Source organism: the organism of the source record quoted next, unplaced genomic scaffold (genome assembly GCF_019419815.1).
Source record: "Pyrus x bretschneideri cultivar Hongxiangsu unplaced genomic scaffold, Pyrus_bretschneideri_v1 Contig103, whole genome shotgun sequence".
In the NCBI taxonomy this organism is placed as follows: domain Eukaryota; kingdom Viridiplantae; phylum Streptophyta; class Magnoliopsida; order Rosales; family Rosaceae; genus Pyrus; species Pyrus x bretschneideri.
In genome coordinates, this window is record NW_025999395.1 from 260,097 (window position 1) to 283,540 (window position 23,444).

General features: G+C 44.6%; 2 protein-coding genes across 6 annotated transcripts; one reads left to right on the plus strand and one right to left on the minus strand.

Annotated features, from left to right (window-relative positions):
* The first annotated feature begins 1,035 nt into the window (after positions 1–1,035).
* On the plus strand, positions 1,036–1,736 carry LOC103955504 (probable calcium-binding protein CML13). Its single transcript, XM_009367398.3, has one exon. It carries the CDS (start codon positions 1,058–1,060, stop codon positions 1,499–1,501), a length of 444 nt encoding a protein of 147 aa, XP_009365673.1. The 5' UTR covers positions 1,036–1,057; the 3' UTR covers positions 1,502–1,736.
* Positions 1,737–2,777: 1,041 nt separating this feature from the next.
* On the minus strand, positions 2,778–7,475 carry LOC103967913 (maspardin-like). 5 transcript variants are annotated; one of them, XM_048570800.1, is made up of 9 exons: positions 7,235–7,475; positions 6,901–6,919; positions 6,657–6,784; positions 6,012–6,110; positions 4,923–5,065; positions 4,042–4,150; positions 3,819–3,926; positions 3,325–3,465; positions 2,778–3,249 (listed from the first exon to the last, which is right to left on the minus strand). In XM_048570800.1, the coding sequence occupies exons 2-9, from the start codon at positions 6,905–6,907 to the stop codon at positions 2,848–2,850; spliced, it is 1,137 nt and encodes a 378-aa protein (XP_048426757.1). In that variant the 5' UTR covers positions 6,908–6,919; positions 7,235–7,475; the 3' UTR covers positions 2,778–2,847. The 5 variants fall into 5 exon arrangements, with proteins under 5 accessions (XP_048426757.1, XP_048426762.1, XP_048426768.1 ...); XM_048570805.1 differs by having other exon boundaries at positions 6,901–6,960; XM_048570811.1 differs by having other exon boundaries at positions 6,657–6,782; positions 6,890–6,960; positions 7,235–7,474.
* Between the last annotated feature and the right edge of the window lie 15,969 nt (positions 7,476–23,444).

Consider the following 23,444-nt stretch of genomic DNA (forward strand, 5'->3'; position numbering starts at 1 on the left):
ACGTTTAGTTTCACATTCTTTGAGTCTAGTTTAGTGTTTTATCTTGTTTTTACGTTTTTGAGTCAGTTTCCAAGAGATTAACAATCCCTCCTAATCCCCGGTCCAGAACGATCCCTACTTATACTTATACTACAATTGACAAAAAGAGGGTTTAATTTGTGTGCGTATAATTCTCGCATCATCGAGGGAGCTTCCCTGAGCTCTTGATGGTGGGGATCAAAGGGCGATGGTGAAACTGGAGATCAAAGAGGAAAGAAGAAACTTTGTTTTTAATTTTAAATTTTTAAATTTTTAAATTTTTCAATATCCATGTAGGCCCGTATTGACATGTGGCACCCGATCATTGTCCACGTGGGTGCCACGTCACCAATTAACGGTGGACTTAACAACCTTAAAGGATATATGTGAATGTCTCAAAATTATGATTTTAGGTACCAGTTTGGGATGAAAAAAAGTTCATATACCTTGAAAACCAAAAAACTTTAAGGTAGTAAACTAAGATTAAATATTTTAAATAAGTTATATTTCTCTGTCTTTATAAAAAAAAATTTATTGAATTTACTTTAAATATTTTAAATAACGTTAGAAAATGAAGAGTTCGAACCGCCAACCAAACTCTTTTCTAATCTTGGAAGCATTAGATTTTGAACTTGTATTTGGATTTTTTTTTTTCTTTAACAAACGATATTATCTGAGAAAAAGATATGTGAGCTTAACTTCACAAAAGGTTAGCATACATGTTGTTCAAATTTCCTTTTAGTAATAATGAAATCTAAAACTTTTCACTTACAAATAAAAAAGAATACTATTACTATAATGTTACGTGACAACTTGTCTTAATTTTTTGCTCCTCAAACATCAACACGACACCATTACACAGTTGGTCTACTCCTCACAAAACGACGCCACGTATGTTAGCGCTCTAACAATTATTTCCATCCCTCTGTTCAAATTCCAAATTCCTTTCCACCCTTGCTTCTCCCAGAGAAATCAAAGGGACAAAAGCCAGCCAGTTTCGCACAGAGAGACCCGAAAACCCGAACCGCGACCCGGAAAAATGGGCAAGGATTTGAGCGATGACCAAGTATCGTCGATGAAGGAGGCGTTCACGCTCTTCGATACCGACAACGACGGCAAGATTGCTCCGTCCGAGCTAGGGATCCTAATGCGATCGCTCGGTGGCAACCCGACCCAGGCCCAACTCAAATCCATAGTCGCCGAGGAGAAGCTCACCGCCCCCTTCGACTTCCCTCGCTTCCTCGAACTCATGGCCAAGCACATGAAGCCCGAGCCCTTCGATCGCCAGCTCCGCGACGCCTTCAAGGTTCTCGACAAGGACTCCACCGGCTTCGTCTCCGTCTCGGAGCTCCGGCACATCCTCACCAGCATCGGCGAGAAATTGGAGCCCTCCGAATTTGACGAGTGGATCCGAGAGGTGGATGTCGGGTCCGATGGGAAGATCAAATACGAGGACTTCATTGCCAGAATGGTGGCCAAGTGAGGTACGAAACGGTACGTTTTGCCTGGGTGAAAGTGTTTTGTGGAAGTAATTTGGGAGTAATGTACGTCTTTTTCTTCTTTTTATGGTAAATTTTGGGTTTGTTTGTTTGGATTTTGTTTGCGGTGAATTGAAATTTGTGTCGAGTACTTGGTAAATTTGGAGGTGTTTGGGATGTAAGTGCTGATGATTTTATGGAATGTAATCTGGATTTGCTGGATTACTTTGTGGTCTGGAATTTTGTTTCTGTCTGGGAAGTTTGCTGTTTTTGTAAAGTCTGATCTTTCGGTTGCATTTCGCTTGCGTTTCGATTGCATTTGCACCTCAAGCTCAAAGAAATGGTAATTGAGAAGCATATGAGGCAATGCTTCCTCTGTAAACTTTATGTCTCGAATACAATCATTTAGTTGTGAATGTAGTATTTAGATGCGAGTTTCGCATCGGTCATTGGTGGTGCAAATTCTCAATGCTGGATTTATTTAACGTGGAAATGTGGAGTGTTATAGTTATAGGATATTTTGATGTAAGAATTAGACAACTTAATAAGTTTGGTCTAGCGGGTTTTGCGGACGAGGATATTTGAAGAGTAATGTTCCATTGTCATAATCTGTCATGTTATGATGTCAATGATCAATGTTGGACCATAGAATTGAATGGAGTTCACCTCATTAACGCTCTAGATTGACCATCTGCCAACATTGAATAGAGTTCAATTCATTATCATGTTGAACACTCAGGTAAGAGGAAGTTCCCTCATCCGTGAATATTTTTGAATGTCTAGACTTGGTCGTCGTTCGGTTGAAGACCAAGTAAACAACAGAACTTGAGCTGCTAATTGTAGTATATGGAAATGGTGCAATGATATTTGTGTTAGTAAAGTGCAGTCTATGCCTTCAATGCAATGCTTGTTGCAATAGTTTGAATGATCTTGGAGAAGCCTTCCCAGTCCTGTGATGAACTGTGGAGTAAAGTATTAATGGGTTATGTAGGTGAGTCTTGCCCTAGGGAATGGGATGTAGCTGAGGTATCGAAAAACCAATGTAAGACCTTCAAGTAACATTTGGAAGCTTGATGTAGTTGCTAAATGCTTTGGTGCTCGTTTGGTGACTAGGATTAGAATGGATTGGGTAACTTGTAACTTTCAAGTTTTATGGAAGGTAGATATGAATAATTTTTAACTTTGAGAAGGAAACATCAGGCATAGTAGGTATTTCGACGCTGCCGAATCTAATGCAAGGAGATGAGGGCTTATATTACTATTCGTAACACCACAAAGGGCTTGGAGATAAGCACATGTGAACTCAGAATCAGAATCCAAGCAACAAACAACAATGTCAAGATGTTCCACTTTACACAACAGGTCTCAGCTTCAGATTGCAGTTCAAACTAATGTACAACGATGCCATATAAAATGAAAGCAAATGAACAGAAAACATCTCACGACCAAGTTGCATAACAAATTCAGTGGTTATAGTGTGTTGATTCTTCAAGGTCGTGTCTCCATCACCGAAGTGGCAGAATTTTGCATTGCTGATGAGCTGGTCTTCTGAGCTATGAGATTCTGAACTCTCTGGAGCAGGAGGTAGCTGAGGTTCTGCAAATGGATTATCCAGGCTTCCTTTATCATCATTGGGTGGATCTTCTGGGTCTTTTTTCTCACTCTCTTCGCTAGAACTACCACCGCCACCTCCCTTTGAAATACCTGGAACTAAGTCAGGTCGAGGTTCCACACCAACCCGTCTTAGATGCAGCTGACCACATTGCAAACACCATTTGGATTATAAGGTCATAAAGACTTGTAGAAGCAAATTAGAGAGACCATTTACCTGAAGATGTAAGTTAACTTCATCTGGTCGTGACAGGAACGGAAAATCTCCCCCAGTCTTCAATTGTGCTTGCCTTGCGTTAAGATACCTTTCGCTAACTTCATCTTTGAGTTGTTGAGGAATCCCGCTGTAGTCATTTGTCTTCATGTATATGTTTCAGGAAGAAATTTTTGACTGGTCAGCTTAAATGTTTAAACTTCCCTATCTATGGTATTGCAAGAAGGTTCAGATATATGAACAAACATGCTAAGGCATAAAGCCGTAGACATTCACATTTAAACAGTGGTTGAAAGAATCATATCCACACCACAGCTGGTCTCTTTAAAACAATTTAGGATGAAGAAGTGAAGTAACTCCGAATCTAGAAAGACATTTATCACAACAAATGCAGTGTGACAAATTTATTACGTAACCAAACACTTGTTTCTAGAGGGATTATTTGAAAATGTATTTGTATGCACTAACACAAACCAAACCAGATCCGGAATACATACATCCATTATAGTAATGAATGAATCTGTAAGCAACAGCGGTCCAACTGAAACAGTATCAGCGGTTAAAGTTAACCGGGAGGCGAGGTCCTCTCTTGAGAGCATCTCAACCTGATTTATCACAGTTCCAAGTCAGAAACTACAACAGCTTGCACAACCGTTCAACTTGTACAAGTAACAAGGATAGCCATAACGGGTAGATTGTAAGGGCGTTCACAGACTCTACCTGAGAAACAACAAAGTCGACTGAATCTGCAATAAATGGCTCATGGGGGCCATCGAGTATTCCGGTCAAGACATATCTTTTCAACAAAAAAGAAGGGGTCCAATTAATGCTGCATAAGACAATACCATAATCAGGTAACTCAATCTGTCAAAACAAAACAAAATTGGAAGCAAATTACTCTATGAGCCAAAAGACTATACAAATGCAGTATGCACCTTGTAACAATATATAGAGAATTTAAATTCCCGAGGAACAGTATATCATATCCAATCAATAATGCCAAACATTTTGATTAAAAATTGAAGTATGGTGGAACCTTTCTTTTCTTGTTTTATTTAAAAATCAAACAAAAATAACCATGAAAAAGGGTGGATAAATGGTTCCAATGAACGTAATCCCTTATAAGGATCGTACGAAGTTTTTTACTTCACAAGTGACATTTCATTAATAATGATGTCACTTTAGAACCTAGATGAGATTAGCCACTTGAGAGGGTAAGTAGATAATTTCAATCAACTTGATCCCTTCAATCAGTTAGGTCAAATGCTCAATATTCCATGGAAGCAGGGAGAAGTTAAAAGGCTAAAGACTTATCCTGGTAATACATAATTTAGGTTATTTGAAAGGAAGAACAGAACTTAAAAAACCAAGAAACATCAAGCAGTACCAAAGACCATTACAACCCTTTGCTAGGTCAATGCAACGTCTGAACACTTACAAAACACTGGAACACAGATGTTGAAATAAATAGCTTAACTATCAACCTCTATCAAAACCACTCATTAAATATTTGCCATCTAATACCTAATTTTTGATTTGGCACAAATTAACAGCATGCCTGTAGCTCTATCAATGTGTAAAATACAATATGACAAACATACACGGGAGCCCATGGCATTTCTGCAGAGAAGTTACGCGTGTCCAAAAATGTGTTTGATAGTATCAATGACCGAACTCTTCTTGGACGATGCTGAGCAAAAAGTTGAGCCAAGAAGCCCCCAAGGGCTGTACCATAGATATGTATCTGTTAGAAAGAAATTGATCAGAGTACCTAAAAGAACTATTTTTTTTTTTTAACTAGAGCCCCCACAAGTATGAGAAGATGTTTTAACATCAATTAGAAAATCTCACAATTCATTTAAGTTATATATCAAGATATGCACTGTTATGAAGCACATTTCTCAAGTACATGATGTAATATTTCATGGACAGCGGGTTTCCCCTTTCTCTGCTCCGATCACTTTTCACCATTTGAATAGGCATTTCATATCCAGAAAATCAGCAACTGTTTAATTATCTAATCTAAAACAAAAAAACAGAATATCATGGTGCTAAGAATGATTTTATTTAAGGGATAGTTAACTCTTTGTTTTTAGACATAGGGATAGTTTAACTGTATTCCATGTAATATGTCTGAAATCCTTCCAATCTGATCCAAATTAAAAGCAATTTTCTAGATGCAGCATTCAGTGTAAATTATTGCAGTGAATTTACTATCTGACTATCATATGACTTAGATACCAAGTTCAAATCTGTCTGTATAACTGAAATCACTACTCAACTACCCACACACTAGAAATCAGGGAATTTAGGATCTTTCTTTAATTTCAAAGTACCGAGAGTTCTACGTGTGTATCTGTGAAGCTGGGCGTGGCATGCAATCAGAAATGTAATATTTCCATCTTGCACAATCACTGAAAAACTGTTGATTCGTGAAGCACCTTGCTAACAGTATAACATGAAGATGCACCCAAATATCATATGTATACTTAAGTAGGGATAAAAGGTCATTAATCACTGAAAGCTGTATGCAGCAGTTGGGTGGTTCTTAAAGAAATTAACAATTTAGAACCAAAAAGCTACTTGTGCATTGTGAAAACGAGAAATTCCTTCAGTGCAAGCAACAGAAATACTAAAGAAAATTAGATTGACACTGGCAGGAGTAAACTGTAAGTAAGTGGAGTTCTTACGTGATGGACATCAATAGCATCCAAGAATTTCTCAAATGCTAGAATCCACTCGTGATGATTCCATACACTTGGAATATCAACAGAAATCACCCGATAACCCTGCATATATTATAATTTACTAGTATTAACGTTTAATCTATTAAGTAGAACTTGAGAAGACTAACCAGCTACAACCATTCAAATATAGGGGTGTTGGACAGAGAGGGGTCGGGATTGGTAAATATAAATGTTACTGAAAAGTGAAACCTGAGTGCACCGGAAGCACAGAGACCAAAAATCAGGGCTTAAAGGTCTAGTTAAACAACTGAATTATCCATTTAAAGAGAATAAAAGGAAATCATTATCTAGAAAGATAAAATCCAAATATACAGAGATTGAACATATACAAAAGACACCAAAAAGTAAAGCAAATATGCACGGAAATTTTTTTTCATCCAAAATCTTGGACTATAAATGCAAGTTGCTGATTGTTTGCAACAAAACAACTAAACAGAAAAAAAATCAAGCTCAGTGGACCATGAAAACTGGAAAGTATAGTCTATAAGTGCCTATGACACAAAAGAAAACGAAAATCAAATACTAATATGCTTTGGAAAGACTTATGTGATACATACAATGAAGATTATATGAAGGCCAGCCAACTACCTTCATGGACAATGGCATGATCTGCTTGTAGCAGACATCAGCTGTCCCTGCTGTTCCAGGAAGACAAATAAGAGGAGGTACTGCTTTTGGGCCAAAATCATAGTATCGCCACTGCTTCGTGCCAATCTGCATACACGGTATTTCAATGTAAACATACACAGTAGTTCAAAGTAAACCCGATTATCAAGACAATAAGAAATCAAAAATAAGCAGAAACCTGCTTATCAACACACCTAAAATTGATTAATCATGTAGCTTTACAGCTGCAAAAGGGTACATACATAAGCAGCTCCACATGCAGAACCTCAACTCACAATTGAGCAAATTAGAAAAAACCCCATATCAAAATTCACAAACTTGATACAAACCCACGTCATAATACAGTTGAAAATACAAAACTATGCACAAACATAGGAACCATCTTACAATTGGGTTTTCTAAAAAGGTAAGACTAAACCCAAAAGAACAAAAAATGCAGCAGTAAAATCAAACTAAAGAATCAAACCCAGGAACAAAATCACAAAAAAATGGAGAAATTCGAAAGGGTAAAGGAGAAGTGGAGGTGAAAAGAAACGTACTGGGATCTTGTGAAGAGGAACTTGGGACCTGAAGTAGATGTAATCTCCGGGCGGCGAGTAGACGCCTTTCATTGCTGGTTTTCTACCCCGAAAACCTCCCCTTGTCATACATACCCATTATTCGATTTGATCTGACCGATCGATCACTCTCTTTCTCTTTCTCTTTCTCTCTCGATTTTTCTATTATTTTTCTATGTGTTTGCTGGGTTGGGGTTTTGGTTGTTTGTCCTCGTTGTTTCGAATTTTCTTTGAAATTTTAATTTGGGGGATTGACCAGCAGGGGGTGAGAGGGACGCCACGTGGCTGGGCCCCCACTATGACAGAACATGACTCAATGGTTCATCAACAGCTTGTCAAAGGTCATTTAGATGTTCCGCATGGTTGGTAGTTGTAGTTGAATTTTTTCTTCTTTTGTTTATTTTGTTTTTGGATTTTTTGTTTTTGCATGGGCTAATTGCATTAACATTAGGTTTATCGAATTTTTAATAAAACCTCATCACTTTTGTAACATTATATTAACACCCCTTAAACTTCAATTCACTTTCACATAACCTTCCCACCATAGCACACGTTTGTCCCTTTCCTCTCCTCCGCCCACCCTCTTTGAAAAAAAATTGGAGGTCTAATCTTTGTACTGTGCATGAATGCACCTGTTTGGGCCCAAAATAATATTGTTGGGCCGAGCAGACAGTTAGGCTTGGCCCAAAGCTATGTCAACTACTATGGGTTGCCTGGTAGATTCTGGGCCAGTTGGTTGGGGCGGTCGAGTCCTATCCTAAAAAGGAATAATTCAAATAAACAAAAAGGTCGAGAAAGTCCTGGTGCAACCAGGATTCCCGGTCAGCGAAGAATAAGGCCTCGGAAGAGGGGAAAGTTCAAAATCCTAATAGGAGTGGGTTTGTTCGAAGCAAAGTTGGAGCGGGACAAAGACTCCCAATCCAGATAAGGGTGCGATTCGGTCTCAAGGGATGGGGGCTATAAATACAAGAAATCATGCGATGCAAAGGACCTTCGATTCAACATACAATTGCCCTGCGCAAAGCCTCTCATACATCTTGAGAATTTTTCCTTTTCTCTTCCGCCAACACACCTTCAGTTTGGATAAACAGCACTGTGGAGGCACCCGACGAACACCTTCAGTTTGGATAAACAGCACTATTTCCGCAGAATCAGCCAACCGAGAAGCACCTTCAGTTTCGATAAACAGCACTGCGTCAAGGCCGACTGATTACCTATCTAAGTCTCGGCAGAGAAGGGTTTTCGAACCCTTGTTGGTAGAGGTCACCTTGCTAAGCCTTCTCGGCATAGTAAGGTGTTACGAATTACATTATTCGGCGTACTGGACGCCGAGTGATTTTATGATTGGATACTCGCAAGTGAGTTTCAGAGTTCGACATTCCGACGGCCGAACTACATTCACCATCAAGACATACATCACATTTGAGTACCTGTGTCCATATAGTTTGGTGTCGATTCAACGTGCCTATACTCTTACAAATATAATCACAGTGACCGAATCGGGCGCCGACGATTTGTGAACTTCGTAGAATTAGTAGCCTTGTCTTCAGGCTCTAGAACCCAAGGACCGAGAACGTTCCTTCCTCGGTCGCAGTCGCAAGATAAAGAAGTCAACAACGCGCTCAACGCGACATCAACGAATTTTACTCCTCGGTCGAGCTCGACCGACGAGTTGGCACGCCCCGTATTCAACCGAAGGACGTAGTTAGCTTATTAGTTACTCGGCCTACGCGCCACGTAGGTTTTGTAATTTTTAGGGTTAACATTTTGGCACGCCCAGTAGGACCATTGTGCTAGACCTTCGGAGTTCATGACCATTGAGACACGGTCTGTAAAGAAGAAAACTATAATGGGAAAGTCAACAGCTGACTTACCACAAGGCCCTGGGCAGGATTTGCACCCGGCAAAAAATTCGATCATTGTTGCGCCACCCGAGGCCACAATTACGACGCGCCGAGAAAATGAGATCTATATCGGCGGACAACCTCGCAACTCAGAAGTCCCTAACCAAATAGCAGGCATGTTTGTTGAAGGAGTAGTAGAAGATTGCAACGAAGATGGTGGGGAGGGTTCTGATCCACCAACTAGGTCGTTTCTTCGAAGACGACTCAATGAACAATATCGATAGGTCGAGCATCGATTGGTCAAAAGATGAATGATTTACTAGACGCAATACGAAGTAACAACGACACGCAGACTAGGATGCTTGAACTATTGGTTAGTAAAGCCGTTGAAGATGGCCAGGTAGGACAACCTCGGCAGCTTTCTACGAATGTTCCAATACAAGCCGAGAGAGGAACAACCCGGCCACAACCAATCAACTTAGAGAAAAGAGGTGGACCGAGCAATAGATCCGACGGACCAAACTAGGGAGAAGAAGCCGCTTCTGTAAACATAACCGAGGTCCAAAGAATGATTGATTCGGCCTTGAAGAAAGGACCAAAGTTTCCAAAATTCATCCATCCATACCCAGCTTATGTAGAAAGGTTTGAATACCCGCGAGGTTTCAAGATCCCTGATTTCAGTCTTTTCGCCAGAGAATCGTCTTTATCCTCATTAGAACATGTGGCTCGATTCACGGCGCAGTGTGAAAACGTCAATAGCGACTTCTATAAGTTACGACTGTTAATTTTTCACTGACAGGCTCAGCTTTCGCTTGGTACATTAATCTCCCACCGAACTCCGTACAGAGTTGGGAAGAATTAGTCGAGAAATTCCATGAGCAATTCTATCGGCCGGGGATGGAAATGTCCGTATCATCGTTAGCCAGGATGGCTCAGGCGTCCGATGAATCCCCAATGGAATACCTAACAAGGTTTAAGTCGGCCAGGAATTGGTGCCGAGTACTTCTCCCCGAAGTGGAATTCGTCAGGATTGCCCTAAACGGTTTGGACATGGAATACAAAAAGAAGTTTCTAGGGGCAAATATTCGAGATATGTATGAACTTGCTCATCACATTAAGCAGTATGATTATTTGCTCCGAGAAGAGAAGATATGAAAGTGACCATCCCGGGGAACGTTGTATAAAAATCCCACGGTTAGTTATGCATTGGCCGAAAGCGAGGATCCTCAGTATGCTAGTGTGGACGCGGCCGAAATAGTAATCGATAAACCATATGTCTGCAAGGCATTAGCTCAAGTTAGTTCCAAAGACAACAAAACCCGTTCGGCCATCGAGGAAATGAGTAAAACATCAAAAGTATACACTTTTGATATCACCAAAGCCGATGCAATTTTCGATCAATTATTGGTAGCAAAAATCATCAAACTTCGCCCGGGGCATACTATCCCTAAGGCCGACGAACTGAAGGGCAAGATATACTGCAAGTATCATAATTCTAATAAGCACGCAACCAATAATTGTGTTGTATTCCGAGATACGATTCAAAGTTAGATCGAGAAAGGAAAGTTGAAATTCCCGGAGAAGCAGATGGCGGTCGACGTCAATCCTTTCCCTTCAACAACAATTGGCATGGTGGAGGCTCATCTCCCTAAAAACAAAGGAAAAGGGAAGGCCGAATCCTGCCCGGTGCAGCATGTCCGTAAGAAGAATGGTCAACCACGATTGAAGCTTGATTTGTTTTCGAATGCACCACCAACTGAATGCTCGGGGCCAACCATCGATGAGCCGATGACGGGGTCGAGTTCCGAGGAAACTAATGAATCAATGGTTCTATGCGACCATTATAAAACACCAGTCGAACCTAGGAAGAAGACATCTTCAACACCAACATTAGGCCCACCGTCTACGACCTCTACAACATCGTCAAGGGAATTTGGTAATGGTCCACGACGCCAAGTATTTGAGAAACTCGGCCCACAGGTACGACCAAAAGACAAGGCCCCGGTCAGGTGACGTCTTAACTTTGACGCACCTTTCTATAACGAGGATTATTACTTGCGCAATGCTAGCAGTTCGGGCTCATCAGCCGATCGAAAAACGTTCAAATCGCCCAAGACACCAGATCAACGTTGGTACAGCTACAACTCCTCGACTGGCCTATATACAGTGTTATCTAAATCTCAAAAACGTCGTCGCCAACGGATAGATTGCATGGCTCGACGACGAGAAACGCAGACCAACACTGCCAGCCGGTGGCAACCAAAAGAGGCCGTGGAAAGCATTAACGATCAGCCAACCCGGACTATCATGACCAAATTACTCGAAGGGAAAAAAGCGGCGACTCCCGACGTTGAGACCACCATTGAAGAGTCTGAGAAACGTATCAAGCTTCTTCTCCGGCCTGGGGAGACAAGAACTCGTCTCGAGCATTTTAGACAAGAGGCCGAAAGGAAACTTTCTCCATTACCACGGCTCGATCCGTTCATCAAAATACGGCGAAATCTACACCCTCCATTCCTCGGTGACTCCTTGGAGTACATGCGGAAGTTTCATAAGACATATTCTGCCAAGGACTTGTACGGACTACCCAAGGCCTGTCAGGAAGCCCTCGACCTAGCACTAACTTGCCCTGATGCACAGCAAATTATCCAGAAAACTTCCGACCCAGCAATGAAAGCTAGATTTCAACATATACGGGAGGCTCGGGTCCTTGGCTTTGAGGTCGATCCCTACACGGATATTGACATTGCCGAATTACCTTTTTCTCTCGAGGACCTTCAGCAGTTGCGATATCATTTTGAAGTCTTCTCGGCTGTATCTCTCTTCGGCCTCACGGCCGATGAGAAAAAAAGGGTGGCATGTTTGGATGTGTATCTAGACACGCGAAACGCCCGTATCGCTTATGAAGAACGAGCCCGTAAGGTACAGGACCAAAATAAATCTTCAGCAGTAAACATGGTCGAGGACAACATCCAGCATAAGCTAGACTCGGTCAACACGCCTCAAATGCCGGTTCACATCGAGGCACTCCAAGGTTCGACTGAGGATGCTCCGTCGACTAATACCATGATTACCTCTGCAGAAAATGACGACCACGATCTGATGGTCCCGTCGGTCCTTAAACATATGGAGATCAGTATGGTCCACGTCCTACCGGCTGAGTTCCAACCAAGTACCTATCAGTCAAATTTCTTAGACGAGGATGTAGTTACTGAGGAAGCAACACAAGTGGATTTCGTCGCAAACGACGACGATAGGGAAGTCCGAAACGAGGACAACCTAAAAGCAACCTTGGTCGAGTTATTCCCCCGTTCCCTATCGGTTAATCTTCAACATCTAAAGCCGTTATACGTCACGGCTCATATCGAAGGATTTCCCATTTCTAAAGTGTTTGTCGACTGTGGAGCCACAGTCAACATTATGCCGATGTCCGTCATGAAAGCCTTACGCCGTTCTGATAACGAGCTCATCCCGTCAGGTATAACTATGAGCAGCTTCGTCGGCGACAAGTCTCAGACCAAAGGAGTGCTCCCGTTGGAAGTCAGCATTGCCGGTCGTCACCACATGACGGCATTCTTTATAATTGACTCCAAGACCGACTATAACGCATTACTCGGCTGCGATTGGATCCACCAAACCAGTTGCATTCCTTCCTCACTATACCAAGTCCTCATCTTTTGGGATGGCAAATCGGTCGTAGTACACCCAGCCGATAATCAGCCATTTGAAACCAACATGATTCAGGCCCGCTATTACGACGATCACGTCGGCTATATCACCCTCCAAGGTTTTAACGAGGATGGGCGGCCGACGAAAATTTCGGTACAGAAAGTTATTGAGGTAGGCGCCGAGACTGTCCAACAGGATGCGGTGAGACTCGACTTGGCAGATTTACTCACCAATGCCGATGATTGACGCCACCAAGCAAGAAAGGCGTCAGGCCGCGGTTTCATCAACAATGGAACGTCTGCTGTCCCATTGGTACGCCATCGCCAAACAACCAAATTCCGGCATCAACCTGATCGAATTTTTGACCGAAGCGGATAACGGCCCCGTTCTATCTTTTGATAAAGTTCAGGCCGCACCAGCCGAACTCGAAGACAGTCGGCCCCAGGTTAAGGACCCATTGGAGGAAATCAATGTGGGCACAGCCGATGAGCCTCGAACATTGTTTATCAGCGCGTTACTACCACCATCTATGAAGGTCGAGCTCTGTAAATTACTCAGGGAGTTTAGAGATTGCTTCGCGTGGAACTATCATGAAATGCCAGGCCTTGATCGAAACCTTGTCGAACTTGAGCCACGCATCAAGGACAGTTGTAAACCTTTTCGCCAACCCCCACGCCGGTTTTCGACCGAAGTACAACTTGGCATCAAGGACGAATTAGTTCGGCTTTTGAAAGCCGGGTTTATTAGGACCGCTCGATATGTCGAATGGTTGGCCAATATCATCCCGGTGTTAAAAAAAAGTGGAGCCCTTCGTATTTGCAAATTTTCGTAATCTAAATCTGGCCACTCCCAAGGATGAATACACAATGCCCATCTCAGACTTGCTAATTGTTGCGGCAGCTAATCATGAATTGCTATCCTTCATGGACGGCCATGCCGGTTACAACCAGATCTTTATCGCCGAAGCCGACGTCCACAAGACGGCTTTCCGCTGCCCGGGGGCACTCGGTACTTATGAATGGGTAGTCATACCTTTCCGCCTGAAGAATGCCGGTGCCATATACCAACGAGCCATGAACACGATATTCCACAACTTAATCGGTACAATCATCGAAGTTTATATCGATGATGTAGTGGTAAAATCTAAACGCCGCCAAATGCACCTGGACGATTTGCGGCAAGCGTTCCTTCGCATGCGCAAAAATAGTCTCAAAATGAACCCGGCCAAGTGTGCCTTTGGCGTCTCGGCCAGTAATTTCTTAGGGTTTTTGGTGCACCATCGTGACATCGAAGTCGACGAAAATAAAGCCCGCGCAATCATTAGCGCCCCACCTCCGACAACAAAAAAACAGCTCCAGTCATTACTCGGGAAGATAAATTTCCTTCGCCGCTTCATCGCCAATTCGGCCGGTATGATGAAGGCATTTTCTACGCTCCTTAAACTTAAGGATTCCGACAAGTTCGAATGGCGTGAAGAGCACCAAACGGCCTTTACGCAAATCAAGGTGGCCCTTTCCACACCACCCGTGCTAATTCCACCGTGTCGCGGTAAACCCCTTAAACTGTACATTTTGGCAACCGCTGAGTCCATTAGTTGTCTCTTCGCGCAAGATAATGATGTAGGGCGTGAACAAGCTATCTTTTATCTCAGTCGTAATCTGAATTCACCGAAGCTCAATTATTCACCTGTCGAAAAACTTTGCTTAGCGTTGTTTTTCGCTGCATCAAAACTTCAGCACTACATGCTACCGTCTGTTACGCAGGTCATCGCCCAAACAGATGTGATTCGCTACATGCTCGCTCGGCCCATCGTCAAAGGCCGAATTGGGAAATGGACGCTCGCCTTGTCCGAGTTCAGCCTACAGTATGTACCTCAAAAAGCCGTCAAAGGGCAAGCTCTCGCCGATTTCTTGGCCCAGCACCCTTCCCCTTATGGCTTTGGGGGAGGCGACGTCGACATCGGTTTAGTCGCAACACGTGATAACTATTTGACTATGCATTTTGATGGTTCCAGTACTTCAACCTCGGCGGATGTTGGTAGTGCCATTCAGTCACCCGACCATTGCCGCTCGTATTTTTCTCTTAAGTTGGATTTCAGCTGCACAAATAATCAGGCTGAATATGAAGCCCTCATCATCAGCCTCCACGTTTTACACGATTTGCGGGCACCCAGCGTTCTAGTCCTCGGTGATTCCGAACTTGTGATTAACCAACTCAACGACATGTTTCCTTGCATGAGTTGTACTTTAGCGCCCTATCACATGGTCGCTACCTACATGGCTGAGTCATTTGAACGAATCACATTTGAACATATTTCACGTATTCACAACACGGAGGCCGACGAACTCGCCCAAATTGCCTCTGAAGCACAACTCACGGGGGGCAAGCTAGGCCGAGTAACACCCCCGGGTTTGCGATCGTACCCGACCTTAGTCAATCAGCAAACTCTCCAACGCACGCACGTGATACGCACGAGGGTGATGTCGCTCCCATCTCTACTAGAACGAGGAGATCCCGTAGAAATATGTGTCGTCGAGGTGGAACCAGATGATTGGAGAAAGACGATGCTACGATACCTCGATAACCCCGATGGAAAACACGACCAAAGAACGAAGGTACTCGCCACCAATTATGTGTCCTACCAAAATGAATTATACCGCAAGGGGGATGACGGGCTACTACTATTGTGCCTCGGCCCACACGAGGCTGGCCAAGCAATGGTCGAGGTGCATGAAGGAATTTGTGGAGCTCACCAATCAGGACGAAAGATGCGTTGGTTGCTTCGACGACACGGTTATTTTTGGCCCAGTATATTGAAGGACTGCATCGAATATGCACGGAGATGCGTACAGTGCCAGATTCATGGACCCGTGCAAAGAGCCCCGGCCGAATTACTCCACTCGGTTACTATGGGCAATGAACGTAATTGGCAAAATCACGCCATCATCAGGGGCGGCAAAACATGCATGGATAATAGTAGCAACTGATTATTTCACTAAGTGGGTCGAGGCAAGATCATACGCTGAGCTAACGACCAAAGAGGTATGTAATTTCGTAGAGGAAAATATCGTGACTAGATTCGGCGTGCCAGAAACGATCATAACCGACAATGGCACCATATTCACGGCCGACAGGTTTAAGGAATACGCGGTAAGTCTAAATATCCGACTTGGGCAATCTACATCGTACTACCCACAAGCAAATGGGCAGGCTGAGGCAAGCAATAAAGTGTTGATCGGCATTCTCGAAAAAACGATAAGAGAAAGGCCTGAGATGTGGCATTTGAAGTTAAATGAAGCATTATGGGCATATCGAACTTCACCCCAGTCGGCCACAGGAACGACCCCTTACGCGTTAACTTATGGACATGATGCTATGTTACCAGTCGAGTTGAGTATAAACTCATTGCGAGTAATCGAGCAGAGTAGTTTGTTCAGCGTCGAATATAGTCAAGCTATGCGACAAGAATTAGAAGACTTGGAGGAAAATCGGATTGACGCGGGCAACTTTTTAATAGCACAAAAGAAAATTGCCGAGCGAGCGTATAACCAACGTGTTAGACAAAAAACGTTCGGCGAAGGAGAATTAGTTTGGCAAATGGTGTTGCCTGTTGGGATTAAAGACCCCCGGTTTGGAAAATGGTCACCGAATTGGGAAGGGCCATTCATTGTTCACAAGGTTCTCGGCAAGGGGGCATATCATCTCAGAGATCGAACGGGTTTAATTCACAAATTACCGATTAATGGAAATTTTTTAAAGAAGTACTATCCAGTCACGTGGGAGATGTAAGAATAAATACCGTTGTATTAATAACAAAAGAAATCAAATACAAAATAATTTTCTAAGGGGTCGAAGGAAAGAAAGTCTCTAGGGCTGCTTTTAGCTCCAGCCACTTCACCTCGCTTAAAATTATCTCAGCTTGCCTCGTCTTCTTGTTGAGCTGCAGTTGCTGGATATGCCGTGCGCCGGCAGCAAAGGTCGTCAGCCGAGCCCTGTTGGCCTCGAAGTCCTTCTTAAGCTCTGAAGCAGCAGCAGACCTTTGCCGTTGAAGTTCAGAAATCTGATGTTGGAGATCGGAGATCCGACGGTCAAATTCGGTGAGCTGCGCTTTCTTGGCTTTGATCACCTCCACCTCCAATCGGCCGGCCTCATGCGCGACCTTGGCCACCTTCAAGTCATCCTCGGCCTGAAGAGCTTGTTCGAAAATGTTGAAGTGCCGCCGAGTCCACTCCAGAAGGTCGGTAAGGTGGGAGATGTTCTCCGTGCTCAGGTAGCCGCCGCTAGCGAGGTCGTTCAGACACTCCCCAATGGAGTCGAGACCCTTGCATTGGAGGATTTGAAAGGCGAAAAGGGACAAAAGTTCGCGCAGTCTAACAAGAGCTTGGGCCTCGGGCATGGTCTCCGCTGGTTCGGCAGGAGCAGTAGAGGAGTCGGCCTCACCAGTCGTGCTCTGAAGAAGAGCGTCGAGCTCCACTTCCCACGAAAGCTGCACATAAGAGGAAAACTTGTAAAGAAAAATAAGACATGGTTAAAAAGTACACAACAGAGGGATTGTTTTTAAACCTGCCGAGAGGAAACTTCGACCATGCCCTCTGGGTTATTGCTCAAACCCAGGGAACTTAATGGCCGAGCCCAGTGCCTTAGACTGTTTCTCAATTCACGCGGCCGATGAAGGTTATCTACATTTGATGGCCACGACGGTGGCTAGGAAATATAGACAACGCCTGTCGGCGTATAGAATTGTCGGTGAAATGAACGTTCGGGCACCTGACATTTAGTAGTTCTTTAAGAACATGTGTCACGATAAAATCAACACAAAGGAAATAAGATTTACAAAGGCCGAGGAGACTTCTTGAGGAGGAATGGGAAGGTCTTCATCTTGAGGATGGAGCGGCGTTTCGGTCGTTACCTCAGGATCGGCCAGTGGCTTCTTTCCACGATCCGCCGTTAGGGGATGTGGTTGAACGACCGCCTCGACCACCGGAGGAAGATGAACGGGAGGCGAGTCGGCTGGTCAAGGGCGACAGTCCAGCGGGACCTCGTCACTCTCGCTCTCGACGTCCTGAGAAAACCTTTGTTACAACTAGAAGGCTAAATAAACAAAAGGACGATAGTAGAATTATACCTTTTCCAGAATGACCATCGTTTGCTGGATGGAGGGTGCCTCGACAGGGGCGGCCGTCTTCCCCACGGCAGGCGGCTTGACTGGCTCTGAAGCTAGAGCTGATACGACGGCCGGATCGGCCGTAACCTCAGCCAAAGAGACGGTTGGAGGAAGAGGGTTTGTTGAAGCTAGGGTAGCCGGGACAGAAGGAGAGCCGGCAGGTGCAGTTGTCCTTGTGGTGTCACTAGGAACAACATGAATCTCCCGGTCGCCTTTCTTCGCCAATTTCTTGACACGTTTGGAAGGACGAGGGGTGTCATCCTTCGGCTCGGCTTCTTGGTGAGGGCGTTTGGCGGATACTGTCAGCTCAGTGGCAATGGTCCTCTTCGTGGGAACCAATTTTTTAGCCCTCGCCACCGCGGCGACCGCTTCCACCTTCCTCGACACACGACCCCCTGAAAAAGCAAAGTAATTAATAACAGGGGGCAAGTAATTGAAGTACAAAGAGCGAAAGGACAATATACCTTGGGTCGACTCCTTAGGTTGGGCCGCAGGAGCTAGTTTGGGCCGGTCGCCGAAGACTCTGCTTACCACGTCTTCGGTCGAGACGCCGAAGAAGTCGCTGGTGTACTCATCCCACCAGTCCCCGAAGGTATCGGTTCCCAGGGATTTAGGAACCGTCGGCCGAAGCCGGAATTTCTTACACTTGTTCTGAAACTCCTGCTCCGTCGTCTTACATTCCCTCTCGGAGGAACCAGAAAGACGCCCTCGACTTAAGAGAGACCGAGAGGCAAGCAGGGGTACAGGGCAACCTTGGAGGTAGCCAAGCTGCCGGGGGACAAAATGGGGATGGTAGACCTCCCAACTGGCTCGGCAGGCATTGCAACCAACTGGGAGATCGCGAGCCAGAACGAATGACCCCGAGTGTTGACGAAGGTCCGCATTCTTGGACTCGGCCCACGCTGCCGTGGGGAGCCTGATCAAGGTAGGGTACTCCTGGCGTCGGCACACTAGGAACTCGTCGTCCGAAAGGACGTTGAGGCTGAGGAAGTGTTTGAGGACCTCGTCGGCCTGGTGAGGAGGCGCCGGTCGAGAGGCCAGTTGAAGGCCGAGGGTGGCCGAGCGCTGGAATGCAGGAACCTCGAGCCGAAGGGTGGAAAAGTAAACCTGCAACCAGAGTTGAAAGACCTAGAGGGGTCCGTTCTGGTGCGAGTCAATCTTGTTAATGGTCGTCTCGGCCAAGCAACGGTAGAGGTTTGCAAGTATAGCCGGGCTGAGCGCCAAGGAGTGACCACTAGCCAGTGTTTGGGCCACCAGCATATTCTCGACCAGGCCTTTGTTCGACCTGGTACAACAAATGAATTTGTTGTACCAGTAGAAGAGGAAGGCTTCGTGTTCTCCCTTCCTAAGGCTTTCCTTGCCTCGGCCGGCGAAGTGAGGGATGAGAGTGTTGTAGTTGAAGAAGTTCTTGTAGAGCTTCTGAACTTCTTCCTTTGAGGGCTCCCGGTCGCCCCGACTGAGCATCTCGACGGCCCGTTCGTCGAATAACACCTTTAGGTCGAGAAGAGAAGGGCATCCGAAAAGGGCAGCATCGATGGGGAGGCCGGATGGAGAAGTCTCAAGGATGGTCGAAATGTTGAGGACTGTGGGGCCGAGAGGGCCGAAAGGCAAGATCATGGTGTTGGTGGCCGAACACCATAAACTCAGGGACACCATAAGCAGCTTCTTATCTATGGTAATCTCCATGGTCGAAAGAATGATGGCATCATAGATACCGAGAGCTTTCCACTCCTTGCCGAAGAATGTGCTCATTCGGTCGACCTAGGCGGCCCAGGCTGTGGTAGTTGAGGGCCAGGCTCCTTGAGGCCGCGCCAAGGTCCATTTCGACAAATCGAACCCCTGTAATAGAGGTGTTAAACACTGCTCCTTGAGAAGGTTAGTGATGGACGACGACACTGCGTTTTGAAAAGGGGACCCAGAATCTGGTGAGTGGTGGCCATGTCATTTCGAATCGCAGCGTCTTGATGGCGCTCCGATCGATGAAGTCCTTGCATTTGTTGCACTTGTCGGAAATCTTTAAAATGAAGGAGGCCATTGATAAAGGAGAGGATTTGGGGTTAAAAGAGGAGGTTGCAGAGAGATGAACTCGGGGGCTTTGGTTAACCAAGCAGGAATGGCAAAAGGAAGATTTCGAAATTTCTGAAGGCGTGGGATGCGAATGGTGGAAATTTAGGTATTTATAGGCTTTTCAGAAGGAAGATCAAACGTTTGGTATTTGAAAAGCACTAATTCAAATTGGGGGGAAACTTAACCGGGAAAATGTCCCAATCATTTCGGATATATTGGGAACCTGCGAGGATAGGATCGAGATTTTCGAGAATCCAGGATGCACGATTGCGTGTGGCGGCGGTTTTAATGCGTTAATGAGGAAGAGACGCTTCGGTGGGTGCACGTTTTCGAGGGCCATGATTGAAAATTGTTTGGATTGGCAGAGGGCCGACACGTGGCTGCACGGCGGGAGTAACAAGGATGGTGCAATCATATCTCATAAATATGCAATGATGGTTATCAAGAAAAGCAAAGTCTAAAAAACAAAAGATGGTTCCGCTTCTTCAAGGTCGAGGCCCAACCAAAGGTCGACAATCGGTGACCTCAGAAGCGAGGGGGCAGTGTTTGGGCCCAAAATAATATTGTTGGGCCGAGCATACAGTTAGGCTTGGCCCAAAGCTATGTCAACTACTATGGATTGCCTGGTAGATTCTGGGCCAGTTGGCTGGGGCGGTCGAGTCTTATCCTAAGAAGGAATAATTCAAATAAACAAAAAGGTCGAGAAAGTCCTGGTGCAACCAGGATTCCCGGTTAGCGAAGAATAAGGCCTCGGAAGAGGGGAAAGTTCAAAATCCTAATGGGAGTGGGTTTGTTCGAAGCAAAGTTGGAGCGGGACAAGGACTCCCAATCCAGATAAGGGTGCAATTCGGTCTCAAGGGATGGGGGCTATAAATACAAGAAATCATGCGATGCAAAGGACCTTCGATTCAACATACAATTGCCTTGCGCAAAGCCTCTCATACATCTTGAGAATTTTTCCTTTTCTCTTCCGCCAACACACCTTTAGTTTGGATAAACAGCACTGTGGAGGCACCCGGCGAACACCTTCAGTTTGGATAAACAACACTGTTGCCGCAGAATCAGCCAACCGAGAAGCACTTTCAGTTTGGATAAACAGCACTGCGTCAAGGCCGACTGATTACCTATCTAAGTCTCGACCGAGAAGGGTTTTCGAACCCTTGTTGGTAGAGGTCACCTTGCTAAGCCTTCTCGGCATAGTAAGGTGTTACGAGTTACGTTATTCGGCGTACTGGATGCTGAGTGATTTTATGATTGGATACTCGCAAGTGAGTTTCAGAGTTCGGCATTCCGACGACCGAACTACATTCACCATCAAGACATACATCACATTTGAGTACCTGTGTCCATATAGTTTGTGATGTGTGAATTATACGCACACAAATTAAACCCTCTTTTTGTCAATTGTAGTAAGTATGTAAGTAGGGATCGTTCTGGACCGGGGATTAGGAGGGATTGTTAATCACTTGGATTTGACTTCAAAAACGTAAAAACAAGTTTAAAACACTATTTGAGGGTGTTGCTCCGATGCCTTCTGCTCCGATGCCTCCTGCTCCGATGCCTCCTACTCCGAGAGTGTTGCCACGTAGTGGGGCCTCACGTACACAACCTTTGTAAAGGCTCCATCTTTCTGCCATGTTTAGACACAATTGTAATTTATCGAAAAAAAATCAATGAACAAGCAAAAGTTTTATTTACTGTATTGGGTTGCCTCCCAAGTAGCGCTTGCTTTAACGTCGTACAGCCGGACGAGTACTCTCTTCAATCTTCATTTGAGCTCACGGAATGGAAAGGAATGTCTTCCACCACTTGCCCCACACCATGCTCGTAATATGGCTTCAACCGATGCCCATTCACCTTGAATTCTACGCCATTCCTTAAGCTTTTTATGTGGACTGCACCATAAGGTAAAACGTTAGTAACAACAAACGGGCCAATCCATTTAGAACGCAACTTACCAGGAAACAAACGTAGGCGAGAGTTGAAAAGTGACACTTTCTGCCCAACTGTGAAGGTCTTGGTTCGAATCATTTTATCATGGAATGCTTTGGTCTTGGCTTTGTACATCTGGGCATTCTCATAGGCTTCATTCCGAATCTCCTCAAGTTCATTCAATTGGAGCTTCCTATGAACTCCCGCTGCATCTATGTCCATGTTGAAAGTCTTCACGGCCCAATGTGCCTTGTGCTCTAACTCTACGGGCAAATGACATGGCTTACCATAGACGAGCCGAAAAGGTGACATCCCAATGGGTGTTTTGTACGCCGTACGATATGCCCACAGTGCATCATCTAAACGTAAGCTCCAATCCCTCCTTGTTGGTCCAACGGTCTTCTCCAAAATTTGTTTGATTTCTCGGTTAGACACCTCAGCTTGGCCATTTGTTTGCGGATGGTAAGGTGTGGAGACCTTATGGTTGACATGGTACTTTCTTAGCAACGCCTCAATGGTCCGATTGCAAAAGTGAGACCCTCCATCACTTATGATTACTCTCGGCATTCCAAACCTAGCAAAAATGTTAGTTTTCACGAAATCTGCAACCACCTTAGAATCGTTAGTACGGGTGGCTTTTGCTTCCACCCATTTAGAAACATAATCAACGGCTAGCAAGATATAAGTGAAACCATAAGATGGAGGGAAAGGGCCCATGAAATCAATGCCCCAAACATCAAAAATTTCAACATTAAAGACAGGGGTTTGTGGCATTTGGTCCTTGGTACCTATGTTACCCATTCGTTGGCAACGATCACAAGACATACAAAAGGTTCTAGCATCCCTAAATATAGTCGGCCAATAAAAACCACACTCTAGAACCTTGAGGGCAGTGCGTTGTGTGCCAAAATGACCACCACATGCATATGTGTGACAAAAGCTTAGAATTGAGTGAAATTCAGAATCATGCACACATCTACGTACAATTTGATCTGAGCAATACTTCCACAAATAAGGGTCATCCCAAACATAGAAACGTGCATCATTTTTAAGCTTATCACGTTGGTGCTTGTTTAGTTCATTTGGAAATTGTTTAACCACCAAGTAATTCACTAAATTTGCATACCATGGTTCACTTACCTCAATGGATAGCAGCTGCTCATCGGGAAAAGTTTCAGGGATAGGTACGGCATGTTCATGCTCCTCGTGAATCATTCGGCTTAAATGGTCAGCCACTACATTCTCGCTTCCTTTCTTATCCCGGATTTCAATATCAAATTCTTGAAGAAGAAGAATCCAACGGATAAGCCTCGGCTTTGCTTCCTTTTTCGTGAGCAAGTACCTCAAAGCTGCATGATCAGAATAAACGATTACTTTAGTACCAATTAAATATGAACGGAATTTATCTAAAGCAAAAACCACAGCTAGAAGTTCTTTTTCCGTCGTGGAGTAGTTCAATTGGGCATCATCGAGAGTCCGAGAGGCATAGTATATGGCATGCGGCCGCTTGTCTCTT